The 19,736-nt window shown below is 42.1% G+C and overlaps 1 protein-coding gene and 1 pseudogene across 1 annotated transcript; one reads left to right on the forward strand and one right to left on the reverse strand.

The window, feature by feature from the left end:
- Positions 1 to 14,950, reverse strand: GCNA (germ cell nuclear acidic peptidase). The gene is made up of 10 exons (XM_087813372.1): positions 14,805 to 14,950; positions 14,236 to 14,279; positions 13,813 to 13,849; positions 11,032 to 11,087; positions 7,849 to 8,202; positions 6,831 to 6,906; positions 3,375 to 3,519; positions 2,069 to 2,204; positions 831 to 1,035; positions 1 to 540 (listed from the first exon to the last, which is right to left on the reverse strand). Exons 1-10 carry the CDS (start codon positions 14,948 to 14,950, stop codon positions 291 to 293), a joined length of 1,449 nt encoding a protein of 482 aa, XP_087669498.1. The 3' UTR covers positions 1 to 290.
- A 1,162-nt stretch (positions 14,951 to 16,112) lies between these two features.
- LOC107532868 (eukaryotic peptide chain release factor subunit 1 pseudogene) lies at positions 16,113 to 17,657 on the forward strand (annotated as a pseudogene).
- Positions 17,658 to 19,736: the final 2,079 nt, after the last annotated feature.

Consider the following 19,736-nt stretch of genomic DNA (forward strand, 5'->3'; position numbering starts at 1 on the left):
CTACTCACATCCTCTCCACTAGCCACTCTTGAAACTGTATTTTGCTTTTGCATTTCCTTCTACACGTCACAACTCTGGAGTGTAAGACACAAGGTGGGCCCAAAGGGCTTCGGGGCACTGTAAAGGGCACAACATGCTGGACAATAGAACCCTTGGTTAAAGAACAATCATCAACAGTATAAAAAGGATTTAAATTCTAATATTCATAACTTCATAGAAACAAAGATATTTTTCTAAAACTTCTTCACCAGTAGATGACTCAGCTCACACAGCTACCCTCTCAGATAACCTTAATGGTTTTGCTTTTGTTTACAGATAAAATAATCCTTGCTGAGTGTTCTCATCACATCCCCGTGGGTTATGCCTGCAGTCTGCTGCCTAACTAATCCGTAATACTGCTTCACATACTTGGCAAAGGGTCCCACATGGGGCTTTATGGGGGACCCATCTTTCCGAGTTAATGGCAGCAGAACCAGAGGTCCCTTGCATTCGGCACAGACAAAGCGCTCGATGTTCAACGATCTGGTGTAGCGGCCAACCCTAAGGAGGAAAGGCATACCACACAATGAAGTCACTGTAACTCGGCCTCTTCTCTGTGCTGGCCTTGGGCCCAAAGCCAGGTCTTCTGGGGGTTCTCAGAGAGTGGGGCACCAAGCAGCGGCAGTGGTCAGGCCGGCTCAAAGTAGGGGAGATTGGAGAAAAGAGGACATGGAAAGGAGATGTTTTACTCCTCAAATCAGATAGCCATGTACTTACTAATTTAGTCACTAAAGAGCCACTTGGAGGCCATAGTAAAAACATAATTGGAAAAAGTCTGAGAAGGGTCTTACCTGGTTTTGCACCGAGAACACTCATAATAAATCTTGTAGTTAATCTTGTAGTTGTGGCAACGGGTGACCAAGGGCAGCTCTGGGTGCACCACATTACATTTTCTGGCATAATATCTCCATGCATCACCATGAGAATCACGGATGCCATCAAGCAGCCAGGAGGCTGCGTGGCATAGTTCATGGATCAAAGTATCCCGGATTCGGTCTTGGAAGAGGAATAAAAAGAAACCATGGGCACTTAAACCGAGTCTCTTCCAGTCACTACCCAATCAGCCCCACCACACAGAAAGCCATCTTATATAAGCATGTGCTGATGGGCGTGAGTGTGATCTTCCCCGGATTCTGAAAGTGAAATTTCTACCCACTTCAACCCAATGTGGCAAATGGCAGAGCCTTGAGTGAGTCTTTTCAGAGCAGCTTCAGCCTGCTCATCTTTTTGTGGGACTCTGCCAGAAATACATCTGGCCAAGACCTGGTTCCCGCCCTCTAGGAACATAAGTGGACAGAGTGGGGAGCAATCACCAAGACCTTACGATGAGGTCAGGAGAAGCACCATGGAGAAACTGCTATCTGAGCAGGGCCCTTAACAATTGACTGGATTTGCAAAATTATAAAAGCCATTCTAGGTGTGAAAAATGTACCAAAGGTTGAGGCTAGGAAAGTGTGTGGTCCATTCTGAAAGCCAGTGGGAAGCCAGCCTTGCTGGAGCACAGGCTAGTGGTGGAGCAGGGGGAGCCAAGCCTGGCAGAGAGGCACAGGGGCAGACTATGACAGTCTTGAAAGCTGGGCTCTGGTACTGGCAAGCCCCAGGTTTCTTGGCAGGAAAGCAATGCAGTGGTGTGCAGGAGACTGAATGCAGCAGGAAGAAGAGTGAGGTGACAAGGGCCCATACCTGGGCAGAGGCAAAGATGGAGAAGAAATGATAGGAGAGTCATTATGAAGATTTGGTGATTGGCTAGATATCGGGAACCTTGAACCTCAGTTACTGGGAGAATGAAGATGCTGCTGCTGGCAATAGGAAGCTGCAGAGAGAAAGTTAGGCCTACTGGAAAGATGGACATGTAGGACTCTCAGGGATAGTGAGACATCCAATAATAATGTCCTCTAAGCAACACACTGTAGGCTTGTGCAGGGCTGACACAGGCTGCCAGAGAATACCAGCACCTAAGAGTAACTTAACAGGCACCGTGTCAGAAGAAAAGAGCCCACTGGGAAAGCTGCCATGCTCCTGCCATCACCTGCAGAGTCGCAGACTTTCAGAGAAATCTCAATCTTAGTGTAACGCTGCTTTGGGTAATGAAATAGGCCAGAGCTACACAAGCCAGCAGTTCTCAGCATTTTATTATTCCAGCGGATATCCAGTCTCTCTGGCATCTGAGAAAGCAAGGAGACAGTGAATCACAAAGCAGTTCTAAACATACCAGAAAATATTAACTCTAGAGTTTTTGCAAATCAAAACATTCTAGGGAGAATAAAAGGCAAGTTGAAGCTCAGGAAAAGGTGATTAGCAGGCCATCAGGATGCAAGGGAGGGAGATTGCTGAGACCCTGGCAGTGCAGGGTCTGTGCTCCCACGCATGGAGACCAAGTCAGGGGCAGCCACAAGAGAAGGACAAATGAGCTGAGGTAGACATGACCTGTGTGTGAGAGGAGTGAGACACAATTGAAAATGCAACTCAAAACTTAAGGTTCTGCTAATCAGTCATCTGATGTGACATCAGGAAGGGCATCAAAAAATGGGGAACCTTTAGAATGACAGAACTTTCCCTGCAGACAATAAGGTCTGAAAAACCTAATGGACAATGGGTCTCTCTGCCCCGAGATTCTCTCCAATTTAGTCAGTACTCCTGCTTCTGACAGATTCGTTTCTTTCAGCAACCACTTCATATCACATCCCTGTGCAGTGATGCCTACTGATTTCAATTTAGGCCCCCCAACCTGATTCCCAAGGCCCTCCTTTATCTAGTGCTATGCTATCAAAAAAAAGCTACCATGTATTGCTGACTATGCCATAAGTCCTGCTCTAGGCACTTCAGGTGTATTAACTTACCTAAAAGCCAGACAATAATTCCATGAAGTAGGAGGTACAGTACTATGATTGCCCCCATTTTACAGATAAGGAAACAGAGGCAAAGAGGGCTCAAGTAACATGCCCAAGGTCACCTTATTCTACATTAACCTCCTCTTCCAGATAGTCAAGCCTCAACACATGCTCTCACCCATCACTGATTTTTTTTCTCCACTTAGCATCCTTCAAGAACCAGAACAAGTCTCACTTCCTCCAGGCAATCCTATTTCCTGACCACTCAGGTCTCAGTGATTTCTCCCTCTCCTGGTCTCCTGTGGTAGTAACAGTCTGGACTGTATATTATAACCCACAAACATTCTCTGTTTCTTTCACATAAGCATGTCTCATCTCCCCATCTAAGCTGGTACTTCTCAAGGACAGAAAATACACTATTAGCACATCTGCACACCTCACAGCACCCAAGAGTGCTGGGCACACAGCAGGTATACTCAATCAGTGCTTCTTCACTGATTTTACCTTGTTCTCAAAGACAGTGTTGTTAATCAGGGTGTACAATTTCTGAACCAGTTCATCCTTATTTTTCTTGAAATTCCTTCCAGAATACTGCTTTAACTTTTCAACATCACGCAAGAAACATCCAGGTATATTGCAATCAATGTTCCTGCAAAAACAATTCAACTGAGTCTTGTGTAGCTAAACAAATAAATAGAAGAAATGCATCTATACAGGTCAAGAGAGACTTGGAAAACTTGCTGGCCCTTCTCTTTCCAGCTCCTTATATGAGGACATTTCCCGAGGTTCTATTCATAGCCTTTTTCTCTTCTTGCATATACTCAACAGGAGTGATCCCACACCTATATCTTCTCAATCTCAATCTCTCTCCTGAGAGTCTCAATCTCTCTCCTGAAATCTAGTTCTGAGTTGACAATTAATTGTCCAATGCAAATATCCAACTGACTGACATGAGCATGTCTCCAGCTCAATGTGTTTAACTACCCAACTTCTGTTATAACAAGCTAAAAACCTCAAAGACATTTCTTGATTCATTTCTCCCTTACCCTATATTCAGTTAGGCACAAAGACAGACCGCTATCTCCTTCCCACCCTTTTCCATCCTTTCCACCTTACTGTCACCACCCTAGATCAAGTCCCTGTTCTCCCCTTTATGCATGGATATTATAGCATCCCTGTGTTCCTTGCCTCCAGGCTCTTTTTCTTAATGTAACTCACAAATATACCTCCAAAATAATTTTCCTATGCCATATTTCAATTATGCCCCACTGACTTCTTCGCCCAGGTCAAGCTAGTCCTGACTTCTATTTCTTTCTTTCTTGTTTTTTTAATCCTCACCAGATGATATTTTTTCCATTGCTTTTCAGAGAGAGTGGGGGGGGGGGGGACATCGATCAGCTGCCTCTTGCATGCCCCCTACCAGGGATCAAGCCTGCAACCTAGGCATATGCCCTGATCAGGAATCCAACTGGCAACCTTTTGGTGCATGAGATGGCGCTCAACTGAGCCACACCAGCCAGGGCTCCTGACTTCTAACTGCGATTCTCACTCTGGCCAAAGTGAGCAACTTAAGCATTCCCTGGATAGAAGCTGTGATTTCCCACAGTTCATTCATGCCTCAGTACAGCCTATTTGCCCAGGCCTAGAATGACCACATCTCCACTGAGAACAGCCTCCCGTGTAGCGCTTTATAATTTGCCAAGAACTTCCTTTTGCATTATCATAGCTAATCCTCACAACCACCCTCCAAAGAAACTATTACCAGTCTTGTGATCTCCACTTTGCAGAAAAGGAAACTGAAGCTCAAAGGTTGCGGCTTACCCAAAGTTCACAGAGACACTGAATCTTCTGACCCGAGTCACATGATCACTATTGCTGCCCCATCTTTCAAGGCCTAATTAAAATGCACAAAGAATAGTGCTGAACACATAAAGGACTCACACTTGTATTAATTACTTATTGAAACTAAAGCATTTTTATCTTGGCTGGAACAATCCACAAGTCCAGAGATGAGCCCACAGAGCTGGAAAGATAAAACAGGAGCAAACACAGGGAAGTGAGTTTCTGACTTCATAAGACAATCATTAACCCTTAAGTCACAAAATAAACCCTATGTAAGGTGACTGGGGTTAGGGAGAAGGAAAAAGTACCAGACCAGCCAAATGCAGCTAAAGTAAGGTTCTTTGCCCCAAAGCCTGATATGACTAGCATTTCTGCCTCAAATTACTTAGTTCTGAAAGCAAATTTGCATCAGAAAAGGTGGCAGATGAAGACCAGAACCATCTGCAGACCTCAGCGGAGAATGTGACTCCTGCATGTGTTTGTGCTCACAGCAAGCAGGCTTTGTGGCTTAGCATACCTTCACCTCAGTGCCTGTGCCATTCTACTGCAGGCTGTGTCTCCACATCAGAGGAGTTAACAAGATCGCAAATGGGAACCCAAATTAGATACCATGACCAGTAAGCAGCCTCCACAGGAACAATACTAAGCACAACAGGAAGCCTACAGACTGAAACAGGAAGTACCAAGGCAACGGTGAGGAGTCCAAACAGGCTAGCCTCCTATATATGAAGCAGAGGACAATGACAAAGCAGCAGCTTCTTTCTTCTTTTGTCACACTCTCCAGCAAAGCAACCTGGGAGTGACCAAAAACACCCATTTCTATAGGCAAAGCAGCTTAAATATGTATCTAGGAATCCAGAGAAGAAACTTTGCTGGAAGGGGAGCCTTTAAATAAAGAACAAGCCAGACTGTTGTCAGCTGCCTCACCCAGTGAGAAGTGTGGAAACAGAGTCTCTCTGCTCAGGCCCAAATTGCTGTGTTGCCCAGTGCCTGACACATCATTCCTCTTCTCCCCTTAAGATGCATTTACTGGCCCGGCCGGTGTGGCTCAGCAGTTGAGCACCGACCTATGATCCAGGAAACCGTGGTTTGACTCTTGGTCAGGGCACATGCCCGGGTTGTGGGCTGGATCCCTAGTAGGGGGTGTGCAGGAGGCATCCAATCAATGACTCATCATTGATGTTTCTGTCTCTTTCCCCCTCTTCCTTCCTCTCTCTGAAATCAATAAGAATATATATATATTTTTAAAGATGCATTTATTGCCCCAGAATACAGGTAAAAAAATAAACATACAATCCTTCAAATATATGCCTTCTACTGTAAGATAATTCAGATATAAGTGTGCATCACTCCTGAATGCAAGTAAAAAAACAAACGAAGAGAATTATGCTTACTGCATCATATTATTAAGGAAAAAAGTGAGAATTTAAATGAGAAAATATATTCATTCTTTGTTTCCTTTAAGTATTAACATGTCTTTGGTCTAAATGGCCTGTTGTTTTTAGTATCAATTATATATAGCTCAATAAGAATAAAGGAACTATAAGCAACCTATTTCACCCTAATGTTTAATAAAGCTTGAAAATTTTGCAAGAATATATATAAGTAGTAAGAGTAACTGAGTTCATGAAAAACCTGGAAGATAATCTTGCCTGCCCTCCCTCCAATTCTAGTGGACTGGAACATGTCAATTCTGCCTTCTCACCATTTCCACTGTGTTTGCTTTGGTTTAGTGTAAACTGGTGGCCATGAGGCTGAAAAAAAAAAAGAGTATCTTCTTTGGTTACACACCATTCTTTCGTCTGAGCTAAAGGGCAAAGGAAACCTCAGAGGCCTGAGCTGCTGCAGGGCAAAAGGGCTCCATTTGCCGGGGAAACTGCAGGGGTCTTTGCAGAGTGCCACCCCAGCTTTGTTGGGGGAAAGGGAGGAGGGGAGCAGCCACAGCCTTGGCCTCCTCCTCCTGCTTATGCCTTCCCAATTCAAGGATGGAAACTTTGCCCCTCTCCTCCACCAGACTCCTTCACCCTCTTTTATTCCCCCACATATGCCCAGTGAGCTGCTTAACATCTGACAATCATGCAATCAATTCCTGGTTGGTTGAACATGAGTGGTACGTACCTAATCTCACACTTCTTAGATCTCACTGATATGAGGTTCTTCTTTGAAGACTGAACCCGCTTTTGTCCTCTAACAACTGAAAAGATAATAGTTCATTTGTACCCCCAAAATTGGCACCATCAAGCAACTGGCAGAAACTCAGGAGGACCCCCCACAGCCAAGCCCAGAGCAACATCTATAAGCAACAACTGTCTGTCTGAAGCCTGCATACTGCTCTATCAGTCAGTATGAAATATTTTACAGATGTGACAGAGCTGCCTGCAGAATAAGCTGAGTAGGATTGTCACAGGTACTGAGACTTATAATGAGGTCACAGGAGCATGCGCTGAGGTTGAACTGTGAGGGCAACTGAGATGTGAGCAGTACAAGGAGTGGCATGGCATATCTCACATACTTGCTCTGAGGAAAGTGGTTTATATCCTTATGTGAAAGCCAAATCTTTCCACCATTGTCTAGCACCCATACTGCTAGTGGCTCTCACCAGAGACTTAGTATCAGGAGTGTCATTCATTTATTTAAAATATTTATTAAGCATCTGTTATGTGCCAAACACCAGACCCTGGGAGAGACTGAAAGATGAGTAACAGTCTTCCAATCAACAGGCTCAGTGTCTACTGGGGGAACAGATGCAGATGTGAGTGCTTTAATAGAGACAGGGTCTAAGAACCAGGAGGGAGGAGCAACTGACTTACAGCTTCCTATAAGTGACAACTGGGCTGGGTCCTAAGAAAACTGGGATATCTGCAGAACAAAAAGTTCAGGGAGAAAGCACTCCAGGCAGATAGAGTGGTAAATACTAAGACTTGGGCATTCCTCCCCCATTCCTAGAAAGATCCTCTTCATTGGGATGGTGGCCTCCCTTGACCACTAGGCAGCTGCTGAAATGGCACAGGGTTGGTAGGCAGGAAAGGCAGAACTGACAAGACACACATATCCAGGGGAAAGGGCAAGGCAGGCATGGCTGGCACACTGGGTGGGCTACTTGGGGGAACAGGGATACTTGGCTTGACTGGCTTACCAGGTGTCACACATATATTTTTGGTTTTACATTTCCTTTTCCTTGGTTGTTCCACCACAGGTACAAGCTCTCCATCAGTTGACATATTTATATCTGAAATCTCTACTTCAACCTCAGCATAATTTGGTAGTTGACAGAGATTTTCACCAGTATTATCAGATGAATTGCACTGGGAGAGCGCAAACTGCTCCATCTCCTTTTCAACTGAGACAATTTGGACCTCATCAGTTGCATCCTCTTCTATTATCACAGGGCCCTCCACATTACTATCATCGTCATCATCACTGATAATTATTGGAAACTCCTGGATCATAAACTGCTCGTCAGTATCAGATAACACTTCCAGAATCTCATCTGAAATTCAAGAGGCACATACACATATAGCAGACTTTCTCCATCCCATGCCCCCACCCTCCCAACCCCTGGGGACACTCAGTTTCAGAGTATTGAGCGGAAATTAAACAAGCAGGAAATCAACATTATGAATCACAGTTAAGAACTGGTTATTCTAGATTATTTTCCTTCTATTACTTTTTTTTTAAATCCTCACCCAATGTTATTTTTTCCATTGCTTTTCAGAGAGTGTAAGGGAGAGAGAGAAAGAGAGAAAGATCGATGTGAGAGAGACATATGGATTGGTGGCCCCCTGCACGTGCCCCAACCAGGGCCAGGGATCGAGCTTATAATCAAGGTACTTGCCCTTGTCTGAAATCGAACCCAGGACCCTTCAAGTAAGCGGGTGGGTGCTCTAACCACTGAGTCAAACTAGCCAGGGCTCCCTGTATTACTTTTTTACTTCACAAAGAGCAGTGACAGATAAAACAGCAATCCAAGTACAGTGGTAATTTTCAAATCACTTTCTCTAAACAGCACAATGTAGGTGATCAGAGGTTCCCAAACACAGGTCAGTAGACCTGTATATTTTCACTGGTCCACAGAAAAATAAGAGACAACAGAATAATACAATGTGTTTTTTCCCATCAAGTTCAATTTCTATAATTTAAAGGACTGTCCTTTATTTTGAGATTATGTCCTCACTAAACTTACAGCACTTTTTACTTTATGAAATCATGGTGATGATAGATAGTAGTTGGACTGTATTTCCATCATCAGACAAATTAAAAATTGGCAATTCTATGCTTGCTACCAAAATTTATTTTTCTAACTAGTGCGTAAGTGGAAAGCTCTCAGAACCACTGACGTAGGAGTGAGGAGTTAAATTCTGATGGTAGCACTGAGAGGCCTTGGGAACAGTCAGAATGTCACTGCCCTCAGTTGAAGGGCGCCTGCACCTGAAAATGAGGGGCAGCACGTCTAACAGCACATATGCTCTGGAGTCTGTTCAGAGCTCAGCTTCTAGGTTTCTATGATTCTGGATGTAAAAATGTAAACTAGAGCAGAGGAAAGATGTGAAAACATATTCATGGTGCAAAAACTCTTAATTGTCAAACTGCAGATTTGGGAGAATGTATATTGAGACATTCATCTATTATTTGAATTAATTACCAAACAATTTTATATATGCAATAAGGAAAGAGAAAGGAGTGTTCCTATGGTAAAAAGTCATGCTTCCTGCCCAGCCAGTGTGGCTCAGCGGTTGAGCATGGACCTATGATCCAGGAGATCACAGTTCAATTCCCAATCAGGGGGTGTGCAGGAGGCAGCAGATCAATGACTCTCATCACTGATATTTCTATCTATCTCTCCCTCTCCCTTCCTTTCTCTGAAATCAATAGAAAATATATTAATTTTTAAAAAATCATGCTTCCCAGAAAATTTAAAGGTTTTCCACCTGCAGGTGAAATTTTAAAAACAAAACAGTGGGGAAGCACTGCTCACAATCCATAAACATGAACCTGTCCATTGATAAAAGTTAGGAGTGAGGTTGGAAGTATGTGTTAAAGCTTCTCAGGCCTTTTTTTTTCTGTAAAATTACCAAAATTCATGTGGAAAACAGTAGAGACAAACAAAAACAGTCCTTTGGAACCTTTTCATCCCTCCATGATGAAAATGGATATCCACAGTTACAGTCCACTGGTCAGAGAGCTAAGGGCAGGCAGCCTGTGTTGGAAGTTCACCCTCAAAAGACTATGGATCTTCTGACTCAAGGAGTCAACAGCTGGTGGCCTATGGTGATAAACTGGTTTCTGGCTCTGTCACTCACACTCTACGGCTACCTCCAGGGATCCCTTTGCATTATAGCACCTGGACCCCTGTCCTACTCGGGCACATGCACTCGGAGCTGGAGAAAAGGAGGGAGAAAAGAAATTCAAGTAGATAGGTGATAAAATAGGAGACTAGGGTTCTAAGCCACCTCTCCTTTCCTGGCTCTCATATTCCAGGTTAGCTAGGAAACACTAGCCAACTGTAGCTTTTGGGTAGTTACCGAAGAAGTAACCAGTACTTTAAGTAGGCACCTATGCATTATGCCCTACACCTTGTACTAAGCAACAAAGATGAATAAAATACCATCCCTGATGCTTAAGAAGCTCCTAGTCTTCCTATGTTTCACACCCATTGAGCAGGTTCTGAGCTGGAAGTAAAGCTCCATGCCTACCGCAAGGTTCAAGGGCCTCTGAATCCAAAGACGCAAGAATCTGCTGTGGGATACAGTGAGAAAAACAGGAATCTCTAGAAAATATTAAGGGAATAGCAAAAGGCAAAGACAAACATCTAGATGAAGAAAGAACTTCCCCATGAAGTCACTGCCTACTGGCCCACGATCATCGTCCACCCAAGTCTCCATCAGGCAGAAAGAAGGAGCCCATGCCTCTCTCTCACTCCTCTTTGTCACTCCCAAACAGAGAGAAGAAAGAAGGGAAGAGGGGGAGGAGCAGAACAGCCTTCATTCTTCTCAGTCCCTGCTCTTCATTTGCTTCCCTCTGCTCCCTTGATGTAGTGCTACTAGGTGAGAACTCTACTGAGAGAAACACCAGGGTCTAAGGCAGCAGCAGGAGCAGTTGCTGCTGCATTAGGTAATCTACCAAGGGATGTAGGGAATCCAGGCATCTCCACATTAGGCGCATAGGAGGAAAGAAATGGTGGCACTCACTACTAAGTGAGGCAGAATACACCTTTGGCTGACTTATCCTGAAATGCCTGTGTGTGATGAGCCTGCAGAGCACAGCTGCTTCTCTAAGTTTGTGGTATACTTGCCTTCGCCACTCATTTCAGAGATCTTACTTCGATTTTCCTCAGGGAAGTGTTCATCATCAGACTCCGAGTCAATCACCACACAGCTGAGTGATGAGATAGGGAAACACCAAAGAGAAGTGTGAATGCAACATTCTTTCCATGACATTTTCTACAATGAACAGGATCACTGTGAAATGTTGTGTTGGTCTGTTTCCTGCAGTAACTCTGTACCCCTTCTTTGGAACTACTCAGTCATTATTCCTAACTTTCCACCTTTCTACTCAATCTTTCCATCTGTCTCAATCCTTTCAAAATGAGCTATCTGTCAAGTACTGAGAGTGAAATGGGCTGTCAGAGAGTAAGTATTCAAACAGTTTGGGACGGGGGATTGTTTAGGGAAATGTTCAGTTAATTGCCATTTTACTTTATCAACATTGAAATCCAGTTGCCTGAGAAGGGTAGAAGGCCAGATGGAGAGAGGTAGCCTTAGAGCAGGGAGGTTTCTCCACAGTGCCCAGAGCCAGTACCACTCTCCCTAACTGACAGGCTGCTCTAGCAGGAGTCAACATCAGCAGTACCCCTGTGCCACCTAAGATACTGGTGCTGAGCACCCATCTGGGGCTCTCATTCTCAACTGGCCCTGGTATTTGGGTCAGAGGTTCCAGAAGGTTGAAGTTCACTACCTCTCTGTATTTCCCAAATAGTGTACAATAAGCCTGATATACCTGTATGAGAACAGTTAGAGAACTTGTCTGTACCTGTTACAGATACAAATCCATTAACCCGTTTCTACCATATTCACCACTTTTAAGCTGCCAAGTTGCTGGGCCTTTGCTATCCCATTGACCATTCCATCCTTAAAATTCTCTCTTTTCTTGATTTCCAGAATATTGTTCTGTTTCAGTTCTCTTCTCACCTTTCCATCCACTCCTTCTCACTCACTTCTCTCCCTCATCATATTGCCAGAGTTTAGTCACAGCTCTTTCCTGCAAATCTAATCAATTCCTTGGGATTGGGTAAGCATTATCTATCTGCCCACCCAATCCATTCTATCCAGTCCAACTTTGCCTCTGACTTCTATCTCCTCAATTCCAACTTCCTCCCTAGATGTGCTGTGTGTACAGCTGATTTTTAGTCTGCATGCATAGGAATAGCCTTCCTAACTTTTGATTGATAGTATCTGTTCTGACCACTCAGGCAGCCATCCTGACTATCCCTGTCTGTATTCTATTGGTAGATAAACATTTTGAATATCAACCCTGCCTATTGGTCCCTTAATTTCAACATGCCCTAAACTGAACTCATCACTTTCCTCCCCAAATCCACCCTTCCTACAGTATCCCACAGAGAGAATCCACCTGGCACTGAACCAAGGTCTGTGGGCACTCCTGGAAGGCCCCTTAAAACAGATTTTCTTTACATATTTAGTCTAGTAGAGGCAAGAAGAAACCAATTTGAAAAATTGGTTACTTTTTAATTTATCAAATAAGGACTTTATTATGTATAATATTGCAAACCAGGCTACTTCTAAGGATCCATGATAAACCATTTAAAATGTAAATGACAGTGATAGCAATATTCTGCATCTTTGACCATAGTGATGGTTACATCACAGTATATGAGTTTTGTCAAAATTCATCAAACTGTACATCTAAAAAGTGAATTTTGCTGTACATAAATCAAACCTCAATAAACCTGACTTAAGTATAAATAATAAAACCAATCATTTCCAATAAATAGCTTTATATAATGCGTTATTTGGTTCCAAAATTTCAGCTGACTGCAACTGCTGACTTTAAATCACTTTTCACACACTGGTGTCAGGCTTTATGGCTTACATGTTGCAAAATAATCAACAGAAATAAATCAGAGCTAGCTAGAGAAAATGTTCCTGCTTGACAGCGCTATTTGGGTCGGTGGGGTGGGGGGGGCAGGAATGACCAATTCACATTTCTACAGAAATTTAAGGAGTTGATGTGCAAACCATACTCATCTAGCACTGTATTTCAGATTTATTCCAGTAATTGTTTTAGCATCTCCTATAGTTTGGCACCTGTGCAACACTGTTCATCTAGCTCTGGCTAGAGCAGAGGGCTCCTTAATAGAAATAGTAGAAGATAATGCTGAAAGATAGGAGAGGGTCAGACCACAGAGGACTTTAACTCTGGAGTAGACTTGATTTTCCTATGACAAGCAATTGAAATAGGGGATCAATATGGCCAAAGCAGTGCCTCTGGAGATGAATCTGGAAGTGGGATACAGACTAGATCAAGGAGGAAGAGATCAAGGGGAGGAGCCACTTAAAAAATACTCTTGCACTAACACAAGAGTGAAAACTGATCAGGGCCTGCATAGTTGAGACCGGAAGTTAAGAGATAATTCACAGAGACATTCTGAAGAAGAACATGACTAATTATATAATGGGCCGGAATTAAGTAATCTAATATTTTGAACTTGGTTGTGAGATCAAGCACTCATTATGACCCTGAATATGTTGTTCACAGAGGAAAAGTAGCATCTATTCTGAAATATTCTTACCCAGAACATTGTTCCTTAAAAAATGTCAAATTTGCCCTGGCTGGTGTGGCTCAGTTGGTTGGAGCGTCGTCCCGTGTACCAAAAGGTTTCGGGTTCGACCCCCAGTCAGGGCACATAGCTAGGTTATGGGTTTGATCCCCAGTTGGGGTGCATGCAGGAGGCACCCCAATTCATGTTCCCTTTCACATCGATATCTGTCTGTCTCTCTCTCCCCTCTTCTCTGAAATCAATAAGCATATCCTTGGGTGAGGATTTTAAAAAATGTCAAATTCCACTAATTCTCCTACTTACCCCATGTTCCCATTCTGCCTGCTCATTCCGGCCACACCTAGATTAGAGAAAGAAAGAGGGCATCAGAAAGCATTTGAATCATGACAAAATCTGGTGACCCATGTTTTTAACTCCCTAAAACTAAAGTTCATAAATTGGAGCTGGTTAAAATTTATGGTGGACTCATCATTTCCCATGAGAGATAGAGAGGAAATAAAAGCAAGGAAACATGGAATGAACAAGATAAAGGAAGCAAATTAGAAAAGGAGCACATAACAGCAAGGACATTAACTTTGTTTCCCCAATCTAGAGAGAGCCCTAGAAGAGATAAACGCAGGACCAGCTCAAACCCAATGTCCCAAATCACATTTCAGTCACCACTACAAAGACACTGTTAAAAACACTTTACAATGTAAATTACTGCTTTGAATTGACTGTACTTACAGCACTCAAATTCTTCATCACTGCTCGAGTCCACAATAAGAATGCTATCACAAAAATAAAATATATATTGTTTTAAAGGAAGGCTACCAATCAAATGTCAAAAATCTCCAAAGAAGAGAATTCCCCCCAATCATAGTTTCTGAAATGCAAATTGGTTCTAAAGGCTTATGAAATTAGGATCACAATAGGGGACTGAAGAAAAACTAGAAGCAACTCAGTCTTTACTGCAGAATCAAAGATAGGAGAAGAGTGTAGTTGAGTATCATTAGCTATCAGTGAGAAGCCTGTTTTCTGCCAAATGATTTCTTCCTATTCAAAGATATGAAAGTGAATTCTGAGAAAGGAGCCACAGGGGAAAGGACTTAAGGATGAAGAGAATACAGTTAAAAATGAAAAGGGCAAAATAGGACATCTCTTGGGGCTTTACTGCTTGAAGAGGGCCTGCTTATCAGGACTACCATCTAGGTAAACAGACAAATGCTGGAGTCCATTTCTTGGGGAGCAAACAATGGGTAATTTCTAAGCTGCAGCCATTCCCTGCCCTGAGCCATGATGGTAGGGCCTCTTGCTTCTCCGCCTCACAATTTGCCAGGGCCCTCATCATATCCATTCTTCCCTGCTTTGTTGCAGCATGAGGTGAGGCCACAGCACATTCTGGCTCGAGATCTCTCAGCTCACCAGATAGCAGCTGACTGGATATCCCATCCTCAGCCATGTACCATGTAGATCCCAAATCCAGCTTGGAGAAGTCATGCTGCAATAAGCATCACTTCAGCGCTACATCCTAGGACCTAATCATAGGTCATCTTACCATTAGTTATTGTGACAGAGCTCACAGAGGATACCAAAAGTGCTAAAGAAGGTGGACATAATAGCTATAAGGGTTTACATATATTTATATGGTTTAACATAATATTTATAAGGTTTTACATAATAGTTACACAGTTTTACATATAAAAAGGTAGCCTTAACCACTTCTTGAGGACTTTTATTTTAGCCTTGAGGTTAATTACTGGGAAGATACATGCTGGCTCACTCCCTTGATTAAATTTCCTATTCAATTATCCATCACTATACACTGGACTTGCTGAGTAGTAGGCTTCAAGTTGTTTTGTTTTGTTTTTTAAATCAAGAAAGAAAATTCTTGCTAGGTGTAAGGTTACCCAGGAATAGGTCAAAATGTGGCCTTGGCTATCTTGACACCTATTATAAATAAATATCACTGTATACAAACTAAACTATACTTCATCTACTTTCTTACATGTTTTTTCATTACACAGACATATACACATCTTTTTAGAAGTCAGGCAAAAGGAATAAGGGATTAGAAACATGACACAATTATACAACAGAGAGCACACTCTAATCCCTAAAGACAAAATACCAAATTCCAGGTTGGATAGTAACCAACAGAAAAGGATCCATGGTCCAAGGAATGAGCTTAAGAAGAAATAAGTGGTCAAAAAGGAGGCAGGTTTTGTTAGATACCTTTTCCAAGTAAAATGCACCACCAGGAGTACAATTCCATAGAAAATATTTCAAAGCTCCTGTCACTGTTATGAGAAAATCTATGCACCTAGGAAAGGCCAGTCGACTTAACCAGAACTCTATCATGAAAGGACTCATAAATCACATTAGAAGACTGAAAATACAACAAACCAAAACCCTCAAAAACTATAAAGTAAAGGATCCAAAGAATATCTCCCCTTTAAAGCTGAAGCCAAAATCCATAAACATTGTATTTGCTTTGATATGACTACAGAGAAAGATCTAGAAGAACCAACACCAAATTATTAATAATTATTATCTCAAACTCTGTGGTCTTGGTGTCTCTGGGCCCCACCAGGCCGCTCTAGGGAGGAGGAGGAGGCGAGAAGATGGCAGATGACCCCAGTGCTGCTGACAGGAATGTGAAGATCTGGAAGATCAAGAAGCTGATTAAGAGCTTGGAGGTGGTCTGTGGAAATGGCACAAGCATGATATCATTGATCATTCCTCCCAGCCCAGCCGGGCATGGCTCAGCGGTTGAGCATCAACCTAGGATCCAGGCGATTGGGGTTCGATTCCCGGTCAGGGCACATGCCCGGGTTGCGGGTTGCAGCCGATCAATGACTCTGTCATCATTGATGTTTCTATCTCTCTCTCCCTCTCCCTTCCTCTCTCTGAAATCAATAAAGATATATTTAAAAAAAAAAAAAAGAGATCATTCCTCCCAAAAACCAGATTTCACAAGTGGGCAAAAATATTAGCAGATGAGTTTGAAACTGCATCTAACATTAAGTCACTAATAAACCGCCTTTCAGTCCTGGGAGCCATTTCATCTGTACAACAAAGACTCAAACTTTATAACAAAGTACCTCCAAATGGCCTGGTTGTTTACTGTGGTACAATTGTAACAGAAGAAGGAAAGGAAAAGAAAGTCAACATTGACTTTGAACCTTTCAAACCAATTAATACATCATTGTATTTTGTGTGACAACAAATTTCATACAGAGGCTCTTACAGCACTACTTTCAGATGATAACAAATTTGGCTTCATTGTAACAGATGGTAGTGGTGCACTTTCTGGCGCACTCCAAGGAAACACAAGAGAAGTCCTGCACAAATTCATTGTGGATCTCCCAAAGAAACATGGTAGAGGAGGTCAGTCAGCCTTGCGCTTTGCTCGTTTAAGAATGGAAAAGTGACGTAACTCTGTTCGGAAAGTAGCTGAGACTGCTGTGCAGCTGTTTTTTTCTGGGGACAAAGTGAATGTGGCTGGTCTTGTTTTAGTTGGATCTGCTGACTTTAAAACTGAACTAAGTCAGTCTGATATGTTTGATCAGAGGTTGCAACCAGAAGTTTTAAAATTAGTTGATATATCCTATGGTGGTGAAAATGGATTCAATCAAGCTATTGAGTTATCTACTGAAGTCCTCTCCAACGTGAAATTCATTCCAGAGAAGAAATTAATAGGACGATACTTTGATGAAATCAGCCAGGACACGGGCAAGTACTGTTTTGGAGATGAAGATACACTAAAGGCTTTAGAAATGGGAGCAGTAGAAATTCTAATAGTCTATGAAAATCTGGATACAATGAGATACGTTCTTCATTGCCAAGGCACAGAAGAGGAGAAAATTCTCTATCTAACACCAGAACAAGAGAAGGATAAATCTCATTTCACAGACAAAGAGATAGGAAAAGAACATGAACTAATTGAGAGCATGCCCCTGCTGGAATGGTTTGCTAACAACTATAAAAAATTTGGAGCTACTTTGGAAATTGTCACAGATAAGTCACAAGAAGGATCCCAGTTTGTGAAAGGATTTCGTGGAATTGGAGGTAACTTGTGGTACCGAGTAGACTTCCAGGGAATGGAATACCAAGGAGTAGATGACGAATTTTTTGACCTTGATAACTACTAGGTAGTCGACATGGGTCTGGCAAAACGTGCCTCACCCTCCAGCATCCAACCCAAGGAACACACCCATGGTGGAATCCAACAGATCCCTGCCTTACAATTGGAACATTTCTAGAACTTAATCCATGAGCATTGCATATTGAAAAGAACACCGAAACAAAACCAGACCCAATCCTACACTTTGGTTTGTCATGGTGTCAGCGCAGCAACCTACAATTAAGTCCCTAAATGCCACTTTGGACTAATTTAAACAAGAATTCCAGTTTTTACCTTTACTTGACAGTAAACTGGTTGCTCTTGTATTTTATGAAGAAAAAATGATTTTTTTAACTTTCATACATAGAAGTAAAAATACTTTAACTGCTGTAAACCTCAAAAGTTAATAGAAATGAGATCATACTGATTTGTTTCTTATTTTGATGGAAAAAAATTAAATTGCTGCATTCTGCAGTGACCCATTTACATGGCATCCTTAGCTTACACTGCATAAGAAGAAATATATGTGGTGAAATGTTGGAAAAATAAAAAATAAAAAAAAAATTATTATTATCTCAAAAGAATGGGTGGGTGTGTATATATGAGGGCAGACTTTCACTTTTTACTTTAATGTTTCTGTATTTTTTATTTTTACTACAGGCCCGTATTCCTTTACCCACAACACTAATTCAAAAGAATATATGAACCCCTATGTTCATTGAAGCGTTACTTAGAATAGCCAAGATATGGAAGCAACCCAAAGGACCAGCGATAGACAATGTGGCACATAATATACAAAAAAGGTGTGGTACATATATACAGTGAAATATTACTCGGCCATAAAAAAGGAATAACGTCTTACCATTTGCGACAGCATAGATGGACCTAGAGGGTATTATGCTAAGTGAAGTAAGTCAGATAGAAAAAGACAAATACCATATGATTTCACTTATATGAGGAATCTAAAGAACACAATAAACAAACAAAGAGCCTGGCCGCTGTTGCTCAGTGGTTGAGCATTGACCCATACACCAAGAGGTCACTGGTTCAATTCCTGGTCAGGGCACATGCCCAGGTTGCGGGCTCAATCCTCAGTAGGGGGCTTGCAGGAGGCACCTAATCAATGATTCTCTCTCATCACTGTTTCTATCTCTCCATATCCCTTCCTCTCTCTAAAAAAAAAAAAAAAAATCAATAAAAACATATTTAAAAACCAAAATAGACACAGTCATAGACACAGAAAGCAAACTGATGGTTTCCAGAGGGAAGGTGGGTTGGGTTGGGTTGGGTTGAGTGAAAGAGATGAAGTGGTTAAGAACTACAGATTGGTAGTCACAAAATAGTCAAAGGGATGTAAGGTACAGCATAGGGAATATAGTCAATAATACTGTAATAACTCTGTGTGGTGCCAAGTGGGTACTGGAAATATCAAGGAGAACACTATGTAAAGTGTATGATTGTCTAACCACTATGCTATACACCTGAAACGAATATGAAATAATATTGAATGTAAACTGTAATTGAAAAATTAAATTTAAAGTTCTTTTTTTAAAAAAAAGTAAAGAATCTTGAGCTAAAAAAGAAAGTACTAATTAGGCTTTGATTGATCAATGACAACCAGTCACCCACCCTCTGCATTATGTATTTCAGTAGCACTTCTGCCTTCAAACTGCCAAACCTCCCTCACTCTGTTAATGACTTTGTCTTATAAGTCACTGCGAAAACAGAAGCAATCTGACAGGAATGCCCTCATATGCCCACCAACAAATCTACTGACTTATCTGTAACTGTACCCACCTCTCTGCCTTCTCTATTCTCAACAAGAGCATAGCGTCCCTACCACTATCTAAGGCCAATTGCTCCCTTGTACTTTCTATCTCATCCCCCTCTAGCCTTCTCAAAGATTTTATTCCTGCAATTTTCTGTGCTGAATTATTGTCCCCTCTCCCTGGATCATTTGTTCTACTATTCCTAAATCCCATGTTCCCCAATTTTATGTTTCTAGCCTTTAACTCTCCACTGAACTCAGCTATATGTGTAACATCTTGGCCATTACTAGTATTTAGAACATAACATGGCCAACGAAAAACTCCTGATTTCCTCCCTCAGTCCTGTTCCTATA

Source organism: Miniopterus natalensis, chromosome X (genome assembly GCF_054644295.1).
Source record: "Miniopterus natalensis isolate mMinNat1 chromosome X, mMinNat1.hap1, whole genome shotgun sequence".
Lineage (NCBI taxonomy): Eukaryota > Metazoa > Chordata > Mammalia > Chiroptera > Miniopteridae > Miniopterus > Miniopterus natalensis.